Genomic DNA, 20,349 nt, shown 5'->3' with positions numbered 1-20,349 from the left:
TCAATAATGAGAATTAGATCAATTTGAATAGATATTTTTTTCGACAGTTGCAATTTTCAATATAAAAATCTTTTTACTTGCCTTTAATGAAGAAAAATATTTAAAAAAAAACAATTTGTAATATAATTTCTGGAGCGAGCTCTCGCAGTACTAAGATGTCACACGTATTATGTACCGTCATAGGGGGTTACTTTACGCCGAAATAAAAGAATGATACTTGAGCTCCTAGTTTAAATTTAACGTTATATTTTGACAGAAGAAAAACATAGTATTATTCACTGGTTCAACACAAACATAAAAATGAATATAGGTTTAAGAAAATGTTTGCAAGTAATCGTAGTAGGCGATGGAACTGATATATAAAATATACCCAAAAATTCTCTTGGGAAACTGCGATATACTAGTCAAATTATTAAATAAGAGGATACAGATTACGTGAAATTAACCTGGCATTGTAATGCAATTATTTGTGTTTGTACTTTTTATCCATATTTTTGTTTATTTGGTAATAGTTTATTGTTTACTAGCGAATCAAATACGTAAGTTGGACAGAGGGTGTGGCCCAACCAGCGAATGACGGCTGTACCTTAACCTTTCAATTAAGATGTGAACCCGATGACTTTTTAACATGATGTCATTTTGGGACACCCTACTCTGGAATCGTAGATTCGATCCGCATGAAATTCGATAGCAGTTAGGCGACTGTGCTGTGTGAAGCTGAGCTTGGGCTGGCACTGATATCAGGATGCGATATGCGAGAAACCTGCTATCAGCAAACTAAAGGGATGATGTCAGAATAAAAACCAAGCGGATCGGCGCAGATTGCTGCTTTTAGTCTGACAGTATCCATTTGATTTGCCGCAGGCAGGTTTTTCGTCTCTCGCATCCTAGTGTCAGTACTAAACCCAATTCAGTTCACGACACCACTCCGTTGGCTACCTTCGTAAGGATACTATACCTTCATTTAAAAATAAGCTTGTGAAAATCGAGTCAGCTATTCCGGAGAAATAGATTACCGGTTTATATGGAAATTTGATATGTGGCCGCACTCTTCAAGCCGTAAGTCCGGAACCAGAACTCCGATCCAAATAAAATTCAATAAAAATCTTTGAGCAAAGTGAACAACATTATTTGATACATACACACACGCACACATTTTTCGAGCTCGACGAACTGTGTCGAATGGAATATGAGACTCGGTCCTGTGGGCCTGGGTTAAGCAGTCGGTTTTCAGAATGATTGCATAGACTTTTTTATATGAAAAATGACAAAAAATGGAACAAAATCAAAAATATTATTTTAATGAGCGTAATAAACCCACCCATAATTCAATATAACTATCACCATATCAAATTCGTTTCAGGCAAAATATGTCATTAGAGTGGGACATAAATGACGCCCACATACCCTTCGTTCAGGATATTTGTTACGACAAATTTCACGAGTGGGCCGATGGCCACTGCCGGTATGTGTACGTCCTAACGGACGACCAAGCGCGAAAGCACATCTCCGGCTGGGCGATGCGAAACACCAACAACCACAACGTAAGCATCCTGAAGAAAAGCTGCCTCGGTGTTCTGATCTGCTCGACACGATGCCGTCTTCCGAACGGGAGTCAAATACACCTGCGACCAGCAATATGCGATAAAGCCCGCAGGAAACAGCAGGGACGCGCTTGCCCCAATCGTAACTGCAAAAACGGTCGCCTCGAAATACTGGCCTGTCGAGGTCACTGCGGATACCCCGTGACACACTACTGGCGGCATACGGAGAAGGCGATTTTCTTCCAGGCTAAAGGAACCCATGATCACCCAAAACCCGAGTCGAAAACTTCTGGAGAAACAAGGAAACTAGTTGGGGCGTGTGGTAAAACGAAAAAGATGTCAGTTATGCTGCTACGGGATGCTGCATTGGGAAATAAGGTAAGCAATAGGTGTTTGAAACGTGAACCGGGCAAGAAAAAGTGAGAAAATTTCTTCTGTAATTGCTCTGAAAGCATCCTAAAGCCTAGGATCTTAAAGCGAAGACTACATATGAAGAAGACTGATATCTCTGTCCTTCCCCCATACAAACGAGAAGCGACAGAGGTTACAGCGCCTCTATTGAAGAAAGGTAGGAAGCTTAATGTAAAAGTGTATATGTGTGTGTATCACTATGGGAAGTACTACCTTCACCCGCAAGTGGCGTTGCTGTTATTGCCTCCAGATTCTGGACAGAGTTGCCAGTCTTCTTGATAAGCAGTCTTCGCTTAAAGCTATAATGATGATGACGGTATTTCAATATTGCATTGCTATGCCGTACTATACAACCTAGTATACGTTTCGAGAATCGAGACCCTGCTAAGGCATACAATATTTTTGTTTAGCTGTTTTATAAACTCAACTGAGTGACATTCTGCAGTCCCTGGCCATATTGCTGTACTTAAAAATGGAACATCTTTTGCTCATACCTCCGATATTATTTGGCCTAGAAACAATCCGCAGGATGCTGTTTGGGGGAAATATGCCATTTTAACGTAGAACTACAATTTTAATTTCGATATGAGGGTACACTAGACTGCCCTGAAAAAAAACTTTTGAAAACTCAATCGGCCCACCTACGATTCCTAGTCCCATACCCAGAAGAATCAGTCCTTTTTGAATCAACAAAACGTTTAGTTGAATTTAAACCGTGACGAATGACTGTTTCAAACTGAAGTGGGCGTTTCTTGAAAGCATATATTTTTTTTTTTTTTTTCATACGTTTATTTGACACGGCATTTGCAATAGCTTTTTACGCCAGTTTCTTTTTTTACATAGCACGTTACAAAAATCCTTAAGACTAATTTTAACTATACTAGTACTTTGTCTAAAACTAACACTGAAATCACTTTATTGTTTGCTTTTTTCCTTACATTGTTGTATTTCATACTGATCTATTTACTTTTTTTTCTGTTATTGTCTAAATTTAAAAACTAAATATTCTAGGTTCCTTTAATTGGTGAATGATTAGCCTTGGATGAGAGTATGAGGAGATGAATTTAATTAAATTTTGACAGACGCTGTTTTTAGAAAATGATAGATAAGTTCCATGTATAGAGGATCGCGATACGCCAGGATGTCTCTAACAGGAACATGGATTGGTCTTCCTCGGACTTGTAAAGAATCTACTAATTGTGATCTGGCTTCACGATATTCAGTGCAGGACCAAACAACATGCTCAATGTCATGGTAACCTTCTCCACAAGCACAATGATTACCCTCAGCGAGCCCAATACGACGGAGATGCGCATCTAAAGTATAATGATTGGACATGAGCCTAGACATCACACGGATGAAGTCCCGACTTACATCCAATCCTTTGAACCATGCCTTCGTTGATACTTTAGGGGTAATTGAGTGTAGCCATCGTCCCATATCTCCATTGTCCCAAGATGTTTGCCAACTAGCAAGTGTCCTCTGTCGAGAAGCGCTATAAAATTCATTGTAAGCGATGGGTCTTTCATATATTTCACCATCTAGTGCACCAATCTTGGCTAAATTATCAGCTTTCTCATTCCCCGCAATAGAGCAATGGGCGGGGAGCCACACTAGGGTAAATTTATAACATTTTCTTGTCAGGTTACTCAGAGATTCTCGTATCTTCCCCAAAAAGAATGGATCGTGATTATCAATCCTCTTTGAGCGTAGAGCTGCAATTGTGCTGAGACTATCAGTGAGGATAAAGTAATGGTTCGGGGGTAAAGTATTAATTATTTGCAAATTATAGTGAACTGCTGCTAGTTCCGCTATATAAACAGAGGCGGGTTCTGCAAGTTTGAGAGAAATTGAAAAATTATTGTTGAAAATACCGAAACCAGTGGCCTCACTGATTCGTGACCCATCAGTGTAAAACATTTTAAGGCAGTCTATGTGTTGATATTTACTTGTGAATATTTTAGGGATCTCCCGCGAGCGTAGATGATCCGGAATTCCACGAATCTCTGCTTGCATGGACGTGTCGAAGAATAAAGTGGATTCAGGAATATCTAGTATATTGACGTATGTGGGAACATACCTAGCAGGCGTTATTTCTTGTGACATGTGATTGAAATACACTGTCATGAATCTGGTTTGGGGTTGAAGCTCGACAAGTCTTTCAAAATTTTCAATTACCAGTGGGTTCATAACCTCACATCGAATAAGTAAACGAGAAGAAAGATCCCAGAATCGGTCTTTTAAAGGAAGAACTCCCGCTAGTACTTCAAGACTCATCGTATGGGTCGACTGCATGCAACCTAAGGCAATTCGTAAACAGCGATACTGTATCCGTTCCAGTTTAATAATGTGAGTGTTCGCAGCTGAACGGAAACAGATGCACCCATATTCCATTACTGAAAGTATTGTTGTTTGATACAATCTTATCATGTCACTTGGATGAGAACCCCACCATGATCCAGTTATTGTTCGCAGAAAATTTATCCTTTGTTGGCATTTCGTTATTAGATACCTAATGTGGCCTCCCCATGTGCCTTTAGAATCGAACCAAATTCCAAGGTATTTAAAAGTCAGGACTTGGGCTATCGTTCTACCAACCAACTGAAGCTGAAGCTGAGCTGGATCACGCTTCCTTGAAAAAACAACCAACTCTGTTTTCTCCGTAGAGAAATCGATGCCTAACTTCAAAGCCCAACTTGATAAATTATCCAAACTATCTTGCAGTGGTTGTTGTAAATTTAAGGCTTTTGGTCCTGTAACAGAAACCACGCCATCATCTGCAAGTTGTCTTAGAGTGCATGGGCTGACAATACAATTATCAATATCATTCACGTAAAAATTGTAGAGAAGGGGGCTTAAACAAGAACCTTGTGGGAGGCCCATGTAACTTATTCTGAATGTTGCCAAATCGCCATATGAAAAATGCATGTGCTTTTCTGACAATAAGTTGTATAAATAATTATTTAATATTGGTGAAAGACCACATTGATGTAGTTTCTCTGAGAGAACATCAATGGAAACAGAGTCGAATGCTCCTTTTATGTCTAAGAACACAGACGCCATTTGTTCTTTTTTTGCATAAGCTAGTTGGATTTCTGACGAAAGTAGCGCCAGACAATCATTCGTTCCCTTTCCCCTCCGAAAACCAAACTGGGTATCTGATAGCAAGCCGTTCGCCTCAACCCAATTGTCGAGACGTCGTAGGATAATTTTTTCCAACAATTTCCTGATGCAGGATAACATTGCAATCGGTCGATACGAGTTATGATCGGAGGCTGGTTTTCCCGGTTTTGGAATAGCGATAACTCTCACTTGTCTCCAGTCGTGCGGGACAATGTTCTGCTCAAGAAGCTTATTGAATAAATTCAACAAGCGTCTTTTTGCTAGGTCAGGCAGATTCTTCACCAAGTTGAATTTAATTCTGTCTAGTCCCGGAGCATTATTGTTGCATGAGAGGAGTGCAATTGAGAATTCCATCATTGTCAAAGGCGAATCTATGAAATCGTTACTTGTGGGAGCATCGCGAGTGATTTTCTGCGCAGGAGCAGAATCGGGACAAATTTTCTTGGCAAAATTAAATATCCAACGATTCGAAAAATCTTCGCTTTCATTAGTCACGTTTCGATTCCTCATTCTTCTGGCTGTGTTCCAAAGAGTACTCATTGATGTTTCTCTTGACAAGCCATTAACGAAGTGTCTCCAATAACTAGATTTTTTGGCACGACGTATACTGTCAAATTTGTTTTGCAAAATGAAATAATTTTCAAAGTTCTCACGTATACCCCCTTTCTGTTTCATAATTTCTTTGTAGGCAACTTGTTTAGCTTCATATGCATCAGAGCACTCTTTGTCCCACCAAGGATTAGGGGGCCGTCTATTTATTGTCATTCCAGGATTGCATTTCGTTTGGGCTTGTTCTGCTGCTTCAATAATTAAACCCGCTAGGAATTCATATTCTTCGGTAGGGGGTAGCTCTTCTGTCGAAGCAAGAGAAGTGGAAATTAATGTTTCGTATGTTTTCCAATCAATATTTCGTGTTAAGTCATAAGGAACATTGATTGAATTCGTAAGGCCTAATTCACTGTTAATTGAAACAACGATTGGCAAATGATCGCTACCATGAGGATCAGGTACAACCTTCCACGTGCAGTCTAACCGAAGTGATGTCGAGCACAGAGATAGATCTAATGCACTTGGACGTGCAGGAGGTCTGGGGATGCGTGTTGTTTCGCCAGTATTTAAAACTGTCATATTAAATTCGTCACAAACATTGTAAATCAAAGAGGATCGATTATCATTGTAGAGGGAACCCCACAATACTCCGTGCGAGTTGAAGTCTCCCAGTATCAGACGCGGAGCAGCCATGGATTCCACTACCTCAAAAATTTGACGTTGTCCAATTTGAACTTTGAGAGGTATATATATAGAAGCGATAGACATGTCTTTGCCTTTAATGTTCGTTTGGACAGCTACAGCCTCAATGCCCGCAAACAAGGGGATGTTAATTCTATAGAAAGAATAGCACTTTTTAATTCCTAGAAGCACTCCTCCATACGGGGTGTCTCGGTCTAGGCGAATAATGTTGAAATCATTTAAGTTGAAATTAATGTTTGAGGTAAGCCATGTTTCACATAGAGCAAAAGCATCGCATTTTAAATTATGCAGTAAAATTTTTAAGGAATCAATTTTAGGTATGATACTTCTGCAATTCCACTGTAAAACAGTGATGGAATCTTTCATTGGAGGAGGTGAATTACCCATTGAAAGATACAATCGCTGCAAGGATGGGCCATTGAGCAATCAGCTGCTCTAAAAATGTTCTAATTGTTGGGAGGAAAGCTGAAAGTATACTCTTTAGTGGTTCAGAAATATTGAATGCTTTAAAAATCCAATCAACAATTTCAGAAAATTTCAATAATCCTACCCCCGGCTGAGGCTCAGAGGAAGTCGAAATTTTATTATTTCCAGTAATGGTGTTCTGTTTGGATTGTACGTTCCCAAAACCGGGCGGAATTGATTTCGGTTTTGAATCGGAATTTTTCGGTTTTGGGCGCAGTTTATCTATTGGTGGAGAAATTTTAAGGCCCTTGCTTGGCAGCTTGGGAAAAGAAGACTGTTTTCTTTTTCTGGAATTTCCGGGTAAAACAAATGATGTACCTTCGCACGCTCCGTCAGAGTCAGACTGTTCCGAAAATAGAGATGTGTAAGTGTTTTCTAAGAAGATGGGTTTAGGGGTAGCATTTTTCAACATTTCTGCATAGGAGCGCTTAGACCTCTCCTTCAAGGATCGTTTAATTTTATCCTCACGCAATTTATAAATGGGGCATGCAGGGACCTCATGTGAGTTTTCTCCGCACATTAAACATTTTTCTGAATTTTCATTACATGTATCCTCTTGATGAGAACCCCCACATTTGCCACACCGTGCCTTATTGGAACAGTAAGTGGCTGTGTGGCCAAGCTGTTTGCAATTAAGGCAATTCATTACACGAGGGATAAAAAGGCGAACAGGGAGACGAATCTTATCGATAATGACATAGTTGGGCAGCGCAGACCCAGCGAAAGTCACTCGAAATGAGTCAGACAGTCGATAAACTTTTTTATCTCCTTCGTGTGATACTGAATGCAATTGCTTGCATTCAAGTATTTTTACGTCTTTAAGTATGGTGTCTTTGAAACGACCAACCCCATGCTTAACTAAGTCATCAACAGTCAAACTCGATTCTGTGATGACCCCATCAATTTCAATTTCCTTTGAAGGAATATACGCTCTATACTCACGCGTAAAAAGCTCGCAAGAAGCAATTGCATTGGCTTGTTTGAAACTACCAACGACAATGCGTATTTTATCTTTATTGACTTTGACGATCTCTTTTACATCCGAGAATCGCGAAGTCAAATCTTTAGAAATTTGAATAATATTTAGCGCCTTTACTTTACGCCTAATAAATACAATCCATGGTCCCGTTGACGACTCTGGGTAAATTTTAATTCTAGTCGGATTTACATTTTCAGCATAAGGCTTAGGGGGAGGGTCTGTTACTCGTTCTCCCATCTCTTCATCCATTTTACCTAGCAAGAAAAACTATCACAAAAAGGAATGAAAAATATACCTGTTATACCTGTAGAACACACCTCATGTGTTACGTTGTAAACTCGGTGCCCGTTGTTTGACAATGTGACACCTGCTGTTCTTCTTCGTCGCGTTGCTTCTTCAGTAGAGAAATAGTCCTACCTGCAACACTTCAAAACTCTCTCCGATTAAGCTGCTCGTCGGTATCACCACCACAAGCGCGCTCTCTCCGTTTCCACCACCTTGGTAGACAAATGTGGCTACCTGTGGCTTGCTGCGAAAATCCCACTGTCGATGCGGCACTTTTCAGTGCCACTTGTTTTCCTTATTCGTCGTACCACTTCTGCGGTAGACAAATAGAGCAAATGGGTCTACCTGTGACGCTTCCCTCTCGTCGATTAGAATTGCCCGACGACACCAATACACTATATTTTTTTCTGTGTGTACAGGCACGATCACTGTCGATCTCTGCCACCGCGGTAGGCAAATTCGTCTACCCGCGGTTTGCTGTCAAAACACCACTTGTCGAGGATGCCGTTGACCACGCCTCCGACGTATCAACTGTCGACTCACACTTAACAAACTGGTCTCTCTCTCTCCCACAATAACGCATACAGCGTCTCGCACTCCGTCACTCTCTCGAGAACAAATCCTTCCACCTGGAGGCACAACCGTCTCGGTCGGTTGCAAAAACTGTTATGAGCATATATTTGGTTTAGTTCAACAAATACTTCTGTTTACCTTTTAAATAGAAACATTGTTGAATCAAAATAAACTTTGTTAAATCTAACTGATCCCTTTGTTAAAAACCAACAGAATCTTTGTTTGATTTCAACTAAATTTTGGTTGTTCTCTCCTTTGGTTAATACCAAAGATTTGTTTTTGTTTCTTCGAACTTATTTGTTCGGTTAAACTTATCATAATTTTGTTGTTTCAAACGAAATATTTATTGAAACTATTTAAATGCCAACAAATGAATTTGTTGGTAATTTCAAGCAACAGCATTGATTGAATCACACCTGAATCTTGTTTATCACTATATCAAACGGGAAAAATGATATTTAAAACCAAATCTAGTTTATTTTCACTGATTTTTTTCTGCATGTATGTATAAATTTTTACAGCAATCGGTTAAGCCGTTTGGGAGTCCATAAATCATATACATACATGAAGTTGAATTAGTTTTGGCACCCTGTATGCGGTGAAATGAGAACTAAAATGTTGTAGTCAGAAGATGACTCATATCATGTACTAAAATAGTTGCAAACATACCCAGTTAAACCCAATCATTGTTTTTTTTTTTCGAGAGTTACTGGAGCTGTAGATTCGGGTTCTCGGAAGAGCTCCCCGTCAGAATCATATACTACAATTTGCAGACGAGACAGGCAATGTCGCCCACTAAAACACTGCTTTAGGCCAATTGTAGCGGGCGGTGATTCTGAATGTGATGTTCATTGTGCGGTTCAGATATATGCGGGCGTAGGGACTCGCGACCGCATGTATCATCGCGAAGAGCTCGAGCATTTGTGCGTTAACGTGTTCGATCGCGTCTGCGTTTGTATGTCGCGTGTGCTAACGTGTATGTAACTTCGCGTGTATAAATTCTATTTTATAACCGTGTGCCTTTCGCATATTCGCGTGTTCTTGGATTTTCGCACGGACCGCGGATCTAATACTTTATTTTTGGTGTACGGCTAAGATGCTAAAAGAGTGTGAGATCTTCCATATCACTGGACTTCCCGGTGATGTCGCCATGGAACGTGTTGTCTAGTGGATATGAGCTTTATTTTTTGATTGGTCCTACTGAATGTATGGACCTAATTTATTAGGACAGAGAGTAATGGTTTCCAGACGTGACCGATTCACGAGCGCGCGAAAACGGACGTTTGAAGGTTCGCGTTTGAGACAGCGTTTGAAACTTCGTAAGTGCCAACGTTCTCCTTATTACTGGTGTGTTATTAAGCTTGCGCGATCGCGAACGTAGGAGTGCGTTTTTAATCGCGAAGGGGTTAAGCGTTCGTATGTTAACGCGTTTGTCACGTGTACTCGCGTTCATGTGACTTCGCGTGTACAAGACTGGATTTTGTAACAGTGTGCCATTCCTATATACGCGTGCGTTCTTGGATGGTCACGCGGACCTTCATTCTGATAGTTTTCGGTGTACAATTCACATTCTGACAGGGAGTAAGTTACGCCATATCACTAGAGTTCTCGGTCATGTCGCCATGTCGTCGCTGTTGTGCTATCTTATGACAAGCGCCATTTAGCACATTTCGAGAAAAACGATTTTTAAAGTTTGAGATTGAATATCTTGAAACTTATAAATCGTATAAACAATCCAAAGAAGACAATTGATTCTTCTATCTATTCTGCATTAATCTCTCAAACATTACGAAAATCGGTTGACTATGTTGCGAGTTTTTACTATGAATGTAAACAAAAGTCTCACTCACACGTGTCATAGGCGTGTATTGATGACAAAATTTATATGACGTGTCATAATCGTGCATGGAAAATTTTCCATAGAAAAAAATCATCAATTTTTAACTTTTATTCATATCTTTGCGTTCATATGGTTTATAAACAATCGGTGAAATGCATTTTGAAAGAAATGAGTCAGGGAATCTAGAAAAAAATATTATTTTTGATTACAGTGTTGCCAAATATGCTTTATTTCCAGTTTAAAACTAAAACTGTGTTTTTCTCACAACTCGTGTAATTTTCCTTTGAATATGTTTAGGCCTTTGCGTTTCTCAGACATTTTCACACATAAAAACATCTAAACCTTTAATATAACTTGAGCAAATCTCTAGATACAGTGATTTGAAGCAAAAAACTCACAATTTCACATCATGTTTCACGCTATATCTAAGTAACCAAGAAGAATTTCAAAATTCTGAAAACGCCACTTTGTAGAGATTTTTCAAACAAGTAATGTGGCATATCTAACTCAGTGTCCCCTAAAATAGCGTTTGTCATAAGATAGCACAACAGCGACGATGTAACGTAGTGTCCAGTGGATATGAGAGCTTTCTTTTTTTTTTTTAATTGATCCAGTTGAAGGCATGAACCTAGTCTTCTGATATTAAGGATAGAAACATCCGTAAGTGACAAATTCATGATCGTGCGAGTGCGGGAGTTTTTAGGTTCACGCTTGAGACCGTGTTTGAAAATTTATAGGAGCTGAGACATTCACTTTATCAACGGGATGTTATAATGTTTACGAGATCGCGGGTGGAGGTACCGTGGATGGTCGCGAAGGGCTCAAGCATTTGTATATTAACGTATTTATCACGTGTATGTGTCTTCGCGTGTATAATTTCGATTTTATAATGATGTTGTGTGTATTCTTGTTCGATCGCGCGCGAACAGTGAGTCTGATGCTTAATTTTTAGTGTATCGTACATATGGTAGAAGAGAGTCCGTTTCCCCATATCACTAGAGTTCTAGGTCATGTCACCATGGAACGTGTTGTTTAGTGAATATGAGCGTCACTTTTTTGATTGGTTCAACTGAAGACATTAGTCCAGACTGCTAGGACGTGACCGTTTCATGATCGCGCGAGTGGTTGGTTAATGTTTAAGACCGCGTTTAGAAGTTTAAAGATGCTACGTTTACTTAACTACCGGGGTTTTTTTCATGTAGGCGAAATCGCGGGCGTAAGTAGGTGTGGATTATTGCAATTGCATGGTCGTGTTTGTAGCCAGGTTTGTGTTATCGCGGAGGCCACGAGCGTTTGTGCATATATGAGTATAAATTGCGTATAGTAGAGATATACTAATAAAAGGAATCATAACATGCCGAATAAAGAAAAAAAAGATGCAAAGAGCTTGATTAGAAGTGTATAAATTGAACAATACTATTTTGGTATACATAAATAATGGAAAAGCAAACTGCAAGCAAGATGTACAAAAGAAACAGACTAATGAAGTAGAATAGAAATGCAACAAATGTTGTATATTTATCATTAACGACAATAGCATGCGGTTAGACTTTCATCATGCTATGCTGGCCGGGAATAGATGACTCACGTGCGTCGGTAAATTCATTGTACACTAATTTATCCAATCCGACTTTCCCGAATGAATAGAACCAAATGCTCAAATTGATCACCAGAACTGTTAGCAACTATTTTATCATATACGCCAGTTCTGCATCCATTCCCTGATTCAACTGTCACAAATACTCAGACGAACACATACATAGATAGACATACGACTAGCACATAACAATTGTACACTAGTACGCAAAACTACGATTATTACAAAGCGACAACTAATAGGTTTCTACTTATTCTACTTTATTAAATTAATTTAATTATTAAATGAATTTAATTGGTATATGACGAAGTCGACCGATAAATGGACACACAATGACACCCACTGTGAGCCCCGTCCACGAATACCACTAATAGAACAATATTTGCAAACACGGCACATAGCAAAAGTCAATCCACGTCGACCCGCCAGTCGGCCACGCTACCGCGCACAGACCACTGCAGTGGTTTAGCGTTGGTATGAAGAAACATAGAACATAAAAAAGGCGCACAAGCCCTCTCGGTCTCCTCGATGCACCACTATCGAGGCGTAATGCAATAACCATCTTAAAGCAAATGTCTATCAGAGGTTCTGTAGGACTGATGCACGTAATATACTTGAAGATGTTTGCAATACCGTCAAACCCCTAAACATTGGGGAGGGCAGTTAAACCCAATCATTGTTTCACAAAAAAATAAAGTTTGTGGAAATTGACCACTGATTTACCATCATGTGCTGTTAGGCCCCATGCAGAACTGACTCAAACACTTCACTAAAAGTTTAATAACTTCTCCCAAGTAAGTTGGATAGATTTGCAGTCTTCGGTAAAGTTGAAGGCAATAAAATAATCTTTCTTATATTCACTTGCACTGATAAGCTGATGCATACATTGGGGTGAAACGTGAAAATGCAAGTTAGTGGGATTTCTTCATATAGTAGGCATTTGTTATGGAGCGTGTTTGCGTGTTATTGGTTAGGGATTATCTGCCTAGCAGATGGTGCTTCGGAACAAATTGTGATAACCTCTAATTTCGTTGAACGTCGCAGCAACGCGCGATGGGTATTAGCTAGCTGAACATAATAATAAACTATAATTATTTACAAGCATTATACAATATTGTTTCTGATATCAAATATATCACATTAAATCAAAAGATTTTCCTATATATTTTAACAGCTTCTGCAATTGAAAAACGGAAGTAAATCGAACACAGCCAACCATCCATCAGCGGATATTTTGCAACCACCTCCGTTGATTCCGGATGCAAGCCTTGGTATACATGAGAAATGCTCTCTATAAAATATCTCAATTAAAGTTACGTTTCATTCATTTTCAGAAAAATCTAAATGCCGGTCTTGTTTCAAAGTTCAGTGTTGTTGTAGAATCCCAAATGCCCCGAAAAGCACTCATACACCGGAGTCGAATTTTCCGTACCTGGACAGCAGCTTCGCCAGTACACCTGGAACCACGTGGCCATGCCATGCGAACGCACCAAATAGCCATTCGTATGAAACTACCAGTTGCATGAACCCACCTGATTTTTCCAGCTGTTCTGGTAGCACGATTGAAAATTTCCAACCGGAAGAGATTTTCTTGTTGGATCAACCTTTGAGAAGCAGTTCACAGCAATCAGCCAACATTATCGCGCCAGCGACAACACTACTGGATCTTGGAAGTGGAGCCATTTATAAAAAATGTAATCAACTCGCACCGGATTATTTCATTGGCGGAGCTGGAAATACATTCAACGATACTTACCTGGGACAAAGCATATCTTGCGGAGGTTCGAATACTTTTGAAAAGTGTATCGGGTTTACGAACAAAACTGTCAGTACGCATACAACTCATGGCGCAACGAATTTAGCGTACGCTTCGGATATTACGAGAAATATCAAAAAGGAAGCTACTACTAAACTTTGCGATTACGACTATGCTCAACGGGCGCGATATGACTGTGATAATAAACTGAACTGTAAAAAAGCTAGTAAATCCGTCAATACAATTTACATGAACAACAACAACGGCACATCTAATCAGTATGAAAGACCTCAAGGAACCTATAATTCATGTGACGATGTCAATTACGGCTTCTCCAGTGAATCCGGTGCATTTCAACATGGCTATAATTTGAACTATATTCCTCCCGGCGGAACTAATTCTTCGAATGTCGAAGCGATAAGTTATATGAGTGAGGAATGCTATCGATATTCAAATAATGGTTACTCCAAAACCGGGCTAGAAAACACTGGTCACGTTTCACAGCATCAACAAATGAGCACAGAAGGTCCCATTGCTTCGTACGATTTTTACTAAACTTATTCGCTAAAGCTTTAAGTTATGCTCAGTAAAACAGTAAATAAATACATTACAATTTTCATCAGCAATATCACAATCCTTTGAAAAAATTGCAATTTCGTGCGTTAATTTATTTTGTCGTAGAACATATCCAATAGTTACGGCTATAACAGTTAGAGGTTTAGAGCCGATACGCAAAATTTGAATTTAGAGACAAAATATTGAAGTTTCCAATTCGTATTTCAGATTTGGTACCATGTAAATAAAACAAACTTTTTTCAGTGCAAAGTTGTGAAAGGAATCATAAAATTAATTTATTTACGTGAGACACATCTAAATTTGATCAACATCCAGAAAACCGACATTCATCTAACACTTGGCTTCGAACACATCCATGAACGGGAAACTGGCGCGTTCCGGCCGCAGTAGATCCAGTAGGAAGCACACTGTACCAGCGTAACCTTCGTAAAGGCTAAAAGAACGATCGGGATTGCGCGCATATCTAATGAACTCTTCGTGTGTTAGAAACTCCATAAATTTAATTGCTCGGTGGAGGTACTTGGGGTCTGCTGTCAGTCTATAGAGGAGTAGGAAGACGTATCCGCTGCCGGCTACACCATGACATATTCCAGGACCTTTACGTAGTAGTCCTTTACGCCAAACAAGATCGGCACAGCGAACACATGATTGCAAATATTTCTGATCTTTAAACACAATATAAGCTTTGGCCATCAGATAAACGATCCCTGGAGCACCATGACACCAGTGAACTAGTGTTTCATCTCTCGTTCGTTGTAAATAGTCTTGTAGTGTCACGGGAAAATTTCCCTCGGCATCCTGAAGAGACAAAAGACTGTTGATAGTAGCTCGAACTGCCGCCATTTCGTTGCTATTCAAATTTCCTTGAAGCGGTGACTCCAACAGCATGTGCATAATGGAAGATACTCCATGAGCTGCTCCTAAATACTCATCGCCCCAGCAGTGAAACATTAACGGAAATGGACTTCTTTGAGTAGTAGAATATCGTTTTCCGCTCTCGATAATCACTCCAGAGATAGCGCTTAATGTTTCATGAGCAAAGAGTCTCTTATCAATGGTCTGATGCAGCCAATAAATACCACTTAAATAACCAGCTCTTCCGAAGAGCAATTCATCGCTTCCATTTTTATTGAAGTCGATTTTTTTGCAAACGGTTATCCCTGAGGCAAAATGTCTGAGATCCTCATCCATTTCCTGCCGTTGTCCAAGTTTATGGCAAATAGCTGCTGAAACGGCATAGATTCCTGCATTTCCGCATAAGAAGGAACACCGCTCCTCTGCCCGAGCAGCATACCGAATAGCTTTTCCTTTAGCGTTCGCCACATACTGTTTGGCGTATTGCAGGGCATCCGCACCGAACAGTCCCATTTCGTGAAGTCTTAAAAACATGTATGCAATACCTGCATCGCCTACGTACAAGTCTCCCCTATGGTCACTATTTTTTCCAGGCCGTGTGTTGTCCACAATTAAATTTACGTACGATTGTATGAGTCCTCGTATGTGATCATCATTTTTTGCCACCTGGCCACCAACATAATCCTGGAACGGATTTTTAAAGAAGCGACCTCCAGGGCCAGACATCTTATTGGAGTTGTTGCACAACCGCCACGGTTGTGAGAAACTGACGAAAAATCGATAGAATATTCGACTCTAAAACACACAACAAGATGTTAAACTTGATTTATTGCGAACATTTCTAGCAGAAGACTCCAAAAACACAGCGGAAAATTATTAATTTTTCATCGAAAAATCATTACCTATCGATCGTTCACTGCCACTTTTTTGTTTTGTTTTGATTCGCTGTTCTTTTCATGCCTGTTGGACATTTGCCGGTAGGGATGCCAAATTGTCCAACTAATTTATATTGGCGATTCATGCGATGAGAACGACCACAGATAGCGCTAGAAGCAACCCGGTCAAACCATTCGGAATTTGATTCGGAATCTAGGGGTAGATCACTCTAGAACAAATTTTCATCAAATTAGTAAAAATGTATTTAATTTCCATTTTTGCATCAACTTTGCACTCCCTCGCAGAAAAGTTTTTTTTAGCAAACGTCCTACGCTAATTCACTTTGACGTTTTGTTGAATGTAGAGCTAGTTTTTTGTAGGGTTTTGACGTCTTACACGCAACGCAAAATACATTGCACGCAACACAAAATACATTATGAATTTCCATTTTGATGGAAAGAAATGCATTTAATTTAGCTGATTTTTAAAAATGCATCACAAGTGATCTGCCCCTAGTTGGCAATCCTGCATGGAGTCAGTATGGATTCCAAAATTAAATGCAACAACCGATTCTGAGTCGGAATCGGTTGTTGCATTTGATACTGTCTCCATTCAGAAATCCGAACCGGTTCCGGAATGAGTTTAACTGGGAAAGTGTTGATGGCGTGATTGCTGGTGATTTAAATAATTTTGTTCTCCCGAAGAGGCGGCTAGACGTGTTAAACCAAAGGCGTTGTTGATGTTATAAAGGCTCGCACAGAGTGAAGCCAAATCTACCTATCGAACAGTCAGATGGCTACGTATCGTGCAAAGTAAACAAACATTCTTCTTGCGGAGAACATGCAAGAAAAGTGTCAGCGTTTAGAAAAATAATATCATGGCGAAACTTTTCAATCGTCGAAAAAAGATAATGTAGCTAGGGGCAGAATACTTGCGATGCATTTTTAAAAATCAGCGAAATTAAATGCATTTATTTCCATCAAAATAGAAATTCATAATGTATTTTACGTTGCGTGCAATGTTTTTGCGTTGCGTGCAATGTTGTTTGCGTTGCGTGTAAGACGTCAAAAGCCTCCAGAAAAACTAGCCCTACATTTAACAAAACGTCGAACAAAGTGGATCAGCGTAGGACGTTTGTTAAACAAACTTTTCTGCGAGGGAGTGCAAAGCTGATGCAAAAATGGAAATTAAATGCATTTTTTCTAATTTGATGCAAATTTGTTATACATTCTTAGAGTGGTCTGCCCCTAGCAATGTAGTCAGTTTATTATGCTTTTTTGTAACAATAGAAAATAAATTACATGGAGTAGTATCACAGACTAACATACATAACACTCGAAAACAATGCTTCGCCCGCTTTAACGGTCATTTTAAATATATTTGTAGTTGGGACTGTGACCACATTTGAAATTATGGCGCCACTGACATATGAACAAGCATATGGGGGATAGACCACTAGTGAAAAATTGTTCACAAACCTGAGGGGTAACTCATCAGCAAATGAGGGTTCTGGGAAAATTGCCGGATCGATTTTTTGTGGGAATTCCCTCATAGTGTTATGTCTGTTAGTCTGTGGTAGTATCATGAATAAAGTGCTAAAAGCCCCGAAACTAGGTTTTCAATTCAGTCCATATTAATTTATTATGTAACTCGGTTGAAGTCACTCAAAGTTACAACAAAAACTACCCGGTCAAAAAATGCGGACTAAGTATTTATCATGCATTACGTATGTATACGTAGTTGATTAACTGTAACAAAAATAAGACAGAAACCACACTATAATCTAAAATTATTTAGAAAATGGCTTCATAAAACCTTACTAAACACTCATGACATGGAAAAACGAACTAAGGTACCTTGCCTCGTCCTTCACGGTAAGTGCGCTGCGTTTGCTCCCTGGACTATACTGCCGTGATCCGCATAACAGTCCCATTTGCTATGGGTTTCCTATGCAGGTGGGACTGTTATGCGTATCACGGCAGTATATCGAGATATCAAACGTTTAAAATACGCACACTGAAATATCACATTTTTATACTACCGCTCTCCCCTCAGGCCCAGAAGCGGTTTGTTTGCCTCCCAATTCGCCGTGTAAAAGTTGTGTTTTCCTCTCAATTTATACGTCAAACCAACACAATATCAACCCAGCTGAATAAGTCTATCGTATATGTTCGATTGAAATGAAATATGCCGAATATAATCTTCAAGAAGAGTTGCATAACAAATAAACCCACAGCATTACAATAGCACTATACTGGCTTTTTATTTGCTCTATAATGGCACTAAATGCACTTGTAAAGCTTACATGTTTTAAAGATCTTTGATGCATGTACGCATTATATCAGCATAAGAGTCCCATGTTGAAAAACAGCAAGCCGAGAAAAACGCTGTTCAAGATTGTCCCATCCATTGAGCCAAATGGATGGGACAACCATGTTTTGGTATTTTTTTTTAATATTTTCTGAACAAACCCGGTAATCTTATTTGTGCAGTGTGATTCAGTGGTGATACAGAATACAATCCAACGGATAACTCATTTTCGACAAAAATCCACATGGGACTCTTATGCGTTTATGGGCAGTATAGAGCAAGCGAAAATGCTATGAACCAGTACACCCTGCGTTACATAGCGGTACTTTCCGAGCCCCTACTCGACCGGAATGACATTTGGTGCGCTCTTTGTTTACTTGGCTGATCAGCTGTTCACAGGTTTTCTAAAGAACAGCTGATCAGCCAAGTAAACAAAGAGCGCATCAAATGTCATTCCGGTCGAGCTGGGGCTCGGTCCGTAGCGCTTGTAACACAGCGTATTTTGATTGATATGTCGGCTGTGCAGTTATGCATTATTGATGCTAATATAGACCTTCATTGCATTGTTAATGCTGTAATGTAGTTTCAATGCAACATTAGTTCAAATATATAACCAATATAGTGCAATGGCTTAAGGCTTATGGTTACTTGGGTAACCCCTATAGTCCAACGATTCCACATATTGTTTCGATGATACCCTGAACAGGTCGTTAGATTCAGTTACGTAGTCTTCGGTGCGAATCACTTTATAAGTTTTGCTGGTGTAACCAAGAGTCTGTGGTATTATAGAGTTCCGTACAGAGGAATGCGCAAGCGCAACACTGCCTAAAATGATGCCTTCTTTTTTGTTCATGGCACCCATACCCAGTCAAATAGGGCAAGTTGCTGGCTAACGGGAGGCTATTTGCCAACTCTGATGCGCTAATTGCCCTTCAATTTGCCAGCAAATTGCTGGCAATTAGGGGACTATTTCAAATGCAGCATTTGGGCGATTTGCCACCGTCATTTTTGTGCCGCCCTTAAATCGCCCCCAAATCACCCACGGAACGCGCCATTTAATCGCCCTTAATTGCCTAATATGAAAATAAAAAATAATACTTATTTTCGGATTCATTATCTACTCACATATACTTACCAGAATAATAGGTAATCACCACCAAATGATAGGAAGAATCAATGGTGAAATTGGTATTGCACTCCAAAACTTACCACAATCTGACGTTCATTAAGACTCTAGGTCAGGGATCTTGTTCCACTATACTTACACACGATTCCACAATTTCCCACATTCGTTGGCTAAATGAAACGCACTAGACAAACAAAGTACAAGGGAGAACACGCCAATTGTTCAAAAAACAATTTTAATCTTAAGCCAAACATGAACCGCCATGTTTGAAAAACGCGAAAAACAACCAAGTCCATTTCAGCCGCCAGAAAATTTGTCTAAGTATTGAAATTGCCTTTAAATCGAATTCGCAAATTGCAGTTGTTCCGAGGGGCAATTAGCACAGGCGAGTTGAGTCAAACGTCAAACTTTTTAAATCGCCTGACCATGTTCGTCCGCATTTTTTTTTTTTGACAGGGAAGAAGCCGATTGGCGATTCTACGTTGAAACCGCTCGCAGATAGCGCTGGAAGGAAAGTGTTACTGATTTGATTCTGTTCTGTCATAGTGCATATATTTTCTGTAAACATTGGTAAAAAATGACTTTTAAACACTGTGGTAAGTATAATGAGAGAAAATTAATAAGTAGTTTCAACACGACCGTTTATTCTGAATCCCTTTTTTCATTTTTTTTATTTTTCAAAGCGGGTTGCTGAGATTTTTAATGTGGTAACTGATCAGCCGCCGGGCTGCCAGTTCATTGGTCTGGAGGTGCCAGTAGTTAATCATCACATCTCCCTTTTT

General features: G+C 39.6%; 2 protein-coding genes across 3 annotated transcripts in view; one reads left to right on the top strand and one right to left on the bottom strand.

Moving 5' to 3' along the window:
- Nucleotides 1–14,413, top strand: part of LOC131682483 (uncharacterized) — a 182,140-nt gene extending 167,727 nt beyond the window's left edge. For both annotated transcript variants that reach the window (XM_058963975.1, XM_058963976.1), the window contains exons 2-4: nt 1,364–1,922; nt 13,243–13,339; nt 13,403–14,413. In XM_058963975.1, coding sequence (XP_058819958.1) covers nt 1,364–1,922; nt 13,243–13,339; nt 13,403–14,379 — 1,633 coding nt within the window. In that variant the 3' untranslated portion in view covers nt 14,380–14,413. The remainder of the gene's footprint in view (nt 1–1,363; nt 1,923–13,242; nt 13,340–13,402) is intronic.
- Nucleotides 14,414–14,632: 219 nt separating this feature from the next.
- On the bottom strand, nt 14,633–16,226 carry LOC131682482 (lanC-like protein 3 homolog). The gene is made up of 2 exons (XM_058963974.1): nt 16,158–16,226; nt 14,633–16,050 (listed from the first exon to the last, which is right to left on the bottom strand). Exon 2 carries the CDS (start codon nt 15,979–15,981, stop codon nt 14,731–14,733), a length of 1,251 nt encoding a protein of 416 aa, XP_058819957.1. The 5' UTR covers nt 15,982–16,050; nt 16,158–16,226; the 3' UTR covers nt 14,633–14,730.
- Nucleotides 16,227–20,349: the final 4,123 nt, after the last annotated feature.

Source organism: Topomyia yanbarensis, chromosome 2 (assembly GCF_030247195.1).
Source record: "Topomyia yanbarensis strain Yona2022 chromosome 2, ASM3024719v1, whole genome shotgun sequence".
Classification (NCBI taxonomy): domain Eukaryota; kingdom Metazoa; phylum Arthropoda; class Insecta; order Diptera; family Culicidae; genus Topomyia; species Topomyia yanbarensis.
Note: the sequence above shows the minus strand (reverse complement) of the source record. Positions and strands in the feature narration are given on the sequence as shown.

What these genes read in the sequence shown, in the direction of transcription:
- LOC131682482 (XM_058963974.1), bottom strand. Translation starts at nt 15,981, where the DNA reads ATGTCTGGCCCTGGAGGTCGCTTCTTTAAAAATCCGTTCCAGGATTAT.